Source organism: Cydia amplana, chromosome 18 (assembly GCF_948474715.1).
Source record: "Cydia amplana chromosome 18, ilCydAmpl1.1, whole genome shotgun sequence".
Lineage (NCBI taxonomy): Eukaryota > Metazoa > Arthropoda > Insecta > Lepidoptera > Tortricidae > Cydia > Cydia amplana.
In genome coordinates this window covers 13818654-13825003 of record NC_086086.1, presented here as the reverse complement: position 1 = coordinate 13825003, position 6350 = coordinate 13818654, and the positions used below count along the sequence as shown (strand labels likewise).

The window sequence follows — 6350 nt, the reverse complement described above, 5'->3', positions numbered from 1 at the left end:
ATCGTTAGAGCCGTTTCCGAGATCCCCGAAATATATATATAAATAAATAAATATACAAGAATTGCTCGTCTAAAGGTATTAGATGAAAATATTCATTTTAGGTAAATTCATGTTCCGGTTGGTTCCGGTTCCGGTATGCGAGTAAAGAAATTTGATTCAATCAATTTCTGAACGTGATTCAAATTAACAATTTTTTTTTATTTACATAGATGTACCCTCTTTTCACTAGATGGAACCAAGAAACGTCATGTATACTAACAGTATTTTTATATTTGGTTCTGAAAGATTTTGTGAAATAAAGAAAGACGCAATAACGTCCTTGCCGTTGGAGTTGTCTTGGAAAATATTTTCGTAAGTTGCTTTAAGTCCTGGGGGGCTACCGCCAAAATCGATCGATCGAGCGCCATCCGCACGTAAAATAGAGAGAACGAAACAGTCAAGTTCTCAACAATTTTTTTTCGATAATCTTAATGTTGTGACGTGAATTCGTGTACGTAAGAGAAAATATTTTTTAGATGTTTTATAGTGTAGTTTCATTAACGAACAAAGTTATTGAAAGTTACATTTAAAGTTGTGTGTGTTGTGCGATTTAAATAAATCATAGTTTGCCTAGCTGTTGCTTGTAAAATATATAATCACTCAAAATTTCAGATATTTAGATGATGCATCATTAAGGACTGCTGTCAGGGTGATCAAAACTTGGAAACAAATTATAATGACCAATAAAAAGCTAAGGCGACGACTCAATATATTCGAATTGGGCCTTAAACTTGGCTCTCATCACTTAGCTAGATTCCACAAAGAGAATAGGCAAAAAGTAAAAACTATCAAAAAGTCTACAAAATACTTGCCTATTTATCAAAATTCAGGTGAGTACCAAATATTTCCATACCTATCTATAAAAAGAGCTTTGATTGACATTGTTTCCACTGATTTGCTTTTTGCTTGTAGCACCTGAGGGCCTACCGCCAAAATCGAAATTTTGTTAAGTATGTGCCTCTTTTATCACTCTTGTTTATTCGATCGATAGAAAGGCAGATAGAAGAATTAAGTAAGTAATAGGCCCTCGGGCGCTAAGATGTGAATATAATAATATAAGCTGTTTTGGCTGTTTTATAATAATGTTAATATGTATGGATGGATTAAATGGTATTTATTTTGATTTCAGAAATTTCAACTGACAAGAAAATTTACAAATCTAAAAGAGGTGGCGATATCTTAGTTGTATGTGCTAAACGATTCAAATTAAACAGCTAAATAAAATGTAACATCGCCTGTTACTTTTGTTTTGATTGCCTATCTCATCCTTTTTTCAAACAAATACTATAATACAGTTCATGCCATACCGTTCAATTCAGGGTAGGGGTTCACTCTCCATGTGTCTACATAATATGTCGGTATATAGGTACCTAACCACATTTCTATTTCATTACTTGTAAGAGCGGGGCTACACTATCACTAGCGATTTGCGAGCGAGTTCAAAGCGAGGCGAGCGCGCAGCGAGATCTCCGCGAGCACGCCACGAGTTCGCCGCGAGCGCGCAACGATATCACCGCGAGCACGCAACGATTTCGCTGCGTACTGACATACTGGAATGGGTGCAGTGCAGACTCGTTGCGTGCTCGCGGCGAACCCGTTGCGCGCTCGCGGCGAACTCGTTGCGTGCTCGCCTCGCTTTCAAAGCGCTAGTGTGGCCCCGCTTTAGATACATACATAAGTTTAAATTGTGAAACATACCAAGCATAAACCGCGTTGACATGATATATTATGCGCCAGCTATGGCTATGTAAATTATACTTCTATGAGTTCTATGGTACCGTTCGGATTATTATATAGTTCTGCACATTTGCTTACTTAGGTACGCGAAAAAAAATCGATAATTTTCAGAACTTCATTTATTCACTTTACCACCTGCATTGTACCAGCCCACATGTTTGAACGTGTAATTAAGTTTCCTCTGGCTCGCGAAGCTTACTGACCCATCCACTGCCTATTTCAGTCGAAGAAAATCGTTTTCACATGCGGTGTGCCCGTATAACGCTACCACTACAAAGTTGACGCTCAAGTCACGTGACAGTGAGCTGCGAAATTGCATGGAGAATGGAGAAATTATGAATTAATTCATTGATAAATTCGCCATGCACTTATGGGATGCCAGAATGATAGGTACCTCATATTCCTGGGGGGCTACTGCGAAACCCGAATTTCGTAAATTGCGGGGATCTTTCTCTTTTACTCCAATAAAGGCGTAATTAGAATGACGGAGAAAAATACCCGCAATTTGCGAAATTCGGTTTTCGCGGTAGCCCCTCTGACTACAAATATATTGTCGGATCGTTAAAAAGAAAGTAAATGTAGTCAAGAATATGAGTATCATTCTGGTACCCTGCAACTCCTCATTAAGATCCCGCATCCCAAATTTGTGACCAAGCCGCCCATAACCGCGAAAATCGAAGTTCGCAAATTGCGGGCATTTTTCTCTGTCACTCTAATTACGCCTTCATTGGAGTAAAAGAGAAAGATCCCCGCAATTTGCGAAATTCGGTTTTCGCGGTAGCCCCTCAGGGTTGTGCTGGGCTATAACCGCGAAAATCGAAGTTCGTCAATTGCGGGCATCTTTCTCTGTCACTCTAATTACGTCTTAATGAGAGTAAAAGAGAAAGATCCCCGCAAGGTCCCCTGTGTCCTTTCTGTAGCAGTCGAGTAATAGCAGCCGGAAGTGGAGGTGAGCGGAGGAAGTCACGTAAAAAATTGAATAAAACCCGCTCGAGTAGAGCACCTGCGAGGAAATCACTGAGCGTTTACTTGCCAAACTTGCTAATGAAACCTTTAATTCTGTGTATCCAAAAAAATGGACAATCTAAACGCATGAATATAAATATAAATGAAAAGATTCAAAACCCGGCCAAGTGCGAGTCGGACTCGCGCACGAAGGGTTCCGTACCATTATGCAAAAACGGCAAATAATAATAATATGCATGCCCGAGAAAGCGAAAGATCCCAAAATTTTACCACGAGCGTAGGAAGTTGTTCGAAAAGTGGAATCTTGAGCGTTTCGAGGGTTTCAAGGCACGACGACTCCTGATTGCCTCTGCTGGTAAGCACTAATTAGCGTCAGCGGCTCACATGGATTGGTGCACGAATTCATGATTAAAGGCCGTATCAAAAAATAACCCCGTGCCGCCCACCATGCAAAATTATAGCCAAGGAAGTTAGATTCTTGTTGTATTTTCAATTAGGTTGAATTTAATTTGTTCGAATAAAACCTACTTACTGTTTTTTTTTTTTTTTTTTTTCTTAGAATGTGATGAGAAATTTTATTATTAATTGAGGTTGACATTCCATCGAAACTGAGTGTACATCCTAATGTACATACATTGGGCGGCACGAGGATAAAGAAAATCATATCAATTACGTCTGGTGACCAGAGGGCTGGCAGCTACTTCGGCCAGAGACTGTCTGGCGATCCAACGAGGTAATGCTGCCAGTCTTCTGGGCACCTTAACACATGACAGCGACCTGGGGAGCATTTTTTATTTATAAGTTTATTTTAAGTTTTATAATGCATGTAGTTTAGTTTTATTGTTTAGTTTGTATTTTTATGTCCCAATAAAAAATATTTATTTACGTCAGACATATCTCATAATTGAAAAATCAGAATCATCCTCCATTATTGTGATTGTATTGCATTGAATCTCGGTTTCTAAACAATCTGAGATGTTAATACACTAGTAGGGTAGGTAAATTAACAGTGACGAGGGTATGAAGGCTAATAAATTGTTCGTACTGTCTTTATTAATGATCTGACTGATATCATTTATCCCATGTTTCGTTTGTTAATTAAAGTTTCTAGTGATTACTTGGATTGAATGCTCTTATTGTATAGACCCAATTAATTGTAGGTACATATTGTGTTTTTACAAAAATATTGAATAAATATTCGCCGATTTAGATAGAGGACAGTTTTTGGTCCCAATCAAATACGGATTTCAAGACCGCCTCCTATTCTACTTAATATAGAATTGAAAACGAGTGGTCATTAGGTACCACTAGATTCCCAGTTTCTCTCTCGTATTTCATAAATTCGCATTTCGCCGTTTGGGGCTATTCATAAATTACGTCATTTCATATTGGGGGGGGGGGTCTGAACATCGGATGATGGTAGCATGACGTAGGAGGAAACGGGGTCATTCAAAGCATGATTTTTGGATGATTTTAGAGGGGGGGGGGGGGGTCAAAAATCGTCAAAAATAGATGACGTAATTTATGAACAGCCCCTTTTCCATCGATTTTTGAGTGACTAAATCGAGCGGTCGAAATTCAAAAAGCGGCCAAGTGCGAGTCGGACTCGCCCATGAAGGGTTCCGTATTTAGGCGATTTATGACGTATTAAAAAAAAAAACTACTTGCTAGATCTCGTTCAAACCAATTTTCGGTGGAAGTTTACATGGTAATGTACATCATATATTTTTTTTAGTTTTATCATTCTCTTATTTTAGAAGTTAGGGGGGGGGGGACACACATTTTACCACTTTGGAAGTGTCTCTCGCGCAAACTATTCAGTTTAGAAAAAAATGATATTAGAAACCTCAATATCATTTTTGAAGACCTATCCATAGATACCCCACACGTATGGGTTTGATGAAAAAAAAAAAAATTGAGTTTCAGTTCGAAGTATGGGGAACCCCAAAAATTTATTGTTTTTTTTCTATTTTTGTGTGAAAATCTTAATGCGGTTCACAGAATACATCTACTTACCAAGTTTCAACAGTATAGTTCTTATAGTTTCGGAGAAAAGTGGCTGTGACATACGGACGGACAGACAGACGGACAGACAGACAGACAGACAGACAGACAGACATGACGAATCTATAAGGGTTCCGTTTTTTGCCATTTGGCTACGGAACCCTAAAAATCGGCCCCTGTTCGACTCGGTTTACGGTACGGTTACCGCGGCAGCTATAAGAACACAGGGCCAGGGGTGTCCAACGCTTTTATGATAATTGGAATTTTGTAATAATGATTAACTTTTATCGGCCCGTTCTTTATTGGCGCTGTTTCAAATTTAATTGCAAATGGCGACGAAATTAGATTGGCTACCTAATGTTTTGAGTGGGTAAAAGATAACGATGGCATACATTTTATAATCCTATTAATATTATGTTACCTGTAAAATGTGCTTTGATGTACTTTTGCAATATGGAGTGTACAGTCAAAGATACTAGGTATGTTTACACTTTTGCACCTTACTCCTTTGTCATCATCATCAGGCCTTTAACATCTTGACAGATGATTCAAGCAGCGTCTGTAAGTTTCTCTCGTGGCTGTATAAGCCAATGCGGAACCGGCATTTGCGACCGCATTTGTGACAAGGCATTTGTAATAAGGCGAAAAATGTAAACATATCTTTGATGTCGACTGTACACATTGATTTTTGCTTATTTAACTTTGGTTGCCAACCTTTAAGTAGATACCCGCCTTTGTACCTAAATTTATGAATTACCATGTGAATTTCATGTGAACCTGTTTTTATACTACGGTGACTGCTTAAGTACCATGGTACCAGGTACCGGGCGGGTGTAATATATAAAAAAGATAAATAATAATAATGCTTTTCTTTTGCCATTATCATCAGCGCCTATTAAAATATTCTACGCAATGTTAAACTAATAATACTTGTAAAGTTATTTTTGACCAGGCGCAAGACGTACGAGTATAATTGTGTCACTCAGTCCTAAGACCATGTTTGTGTTAAATATATTATACACTATTTTATAATGCACTAGCGACCCGCCCCGGCTTCGCACGGGTTAACAAATTATACACAAACCATCCTCAAGAATCACTCTATCGAAAGGTGAAAACCGCATGAAAAGCCGTTTAGTAGTTTTTGAGTTTATCACGAACATACAAACACACAAACAGACAGACGCGGCGGGGGACTTTGTTTTATAAGATGTAGTGATAATATGACATGACATCCATGTTTCTACTTAATTAATCATGACTTAAAAGTAAAATTATAGCTTACTATCAAACCGCCATGAAACTGCAAGTATAGGTACCTACTTACTTTGTACTTAGTTATGTATACCTATACAATCTGTATAACTGTGTATCAAAATAAACGGGGTCAAGCTAAATATACAGGGTGCTTCCTGTAACAGGAGCAATAAATTAAACTGTAGGCTGTACTCCTCAAACTGAACAACATTTGTTCAGCAACTTTTGAAAATAACTCATGGTTTGATTTTTATTACACTTTAAAGTTTATTCTAAGACGCAATGTATTGCAAATTTTGTTATGTTTAAAGCGTGACAAGCAACATCAAACACACTGATGTCAGCGT

The 6350-nt window shown here is 38.1% G+C and overlaps 1 protein-coding gene across 1 annotated transcript; it reads left to right on the top strand.

The window, feature by feature from the left end:
* The first annotated feature begins 212 nt into the window (after positions 1–212).
* LOC134656477 (uncharacterized) lies at positions 213–1257 on the top strand. The gene is made up of 3 exons (XM_063512014.1): positions 213–351; positions 652–869; positions 1169–1257. Exons 1-3 carry the CDS (start codon positions 230–232, stop codon positions 1255–1257), a joined length of 429 nt encoding a protein of 142 aa, XP_063368084.1. The 5' UTR covers positions 213–229.
* The last annotated feature ends 5093 nt before the right edge of the window (positions 1258–6350 follow it).

Coding starts and splice junctions, on each gene's coding strand:
- LOC134656477 (XM_063512014.1), top strand. CDS start 230: ATGGAACCAAGAAACGTCATGTATACTAACAGTATTTTTATATTTGGT. Junction 352..651: donor TTGTCTTGGAAAATATTTTC/GTAAGTTGCTTT, acceptor TCAAAATTTCAG/ATATTTAGATGATGCATCAT. Junction 870..1,168: donor GCCTATTTATCAAAATTCAG/GTGAGTACCAAA, acceptor TTTTGATTTCAG/AAATTTCAACTGACAAGAAA.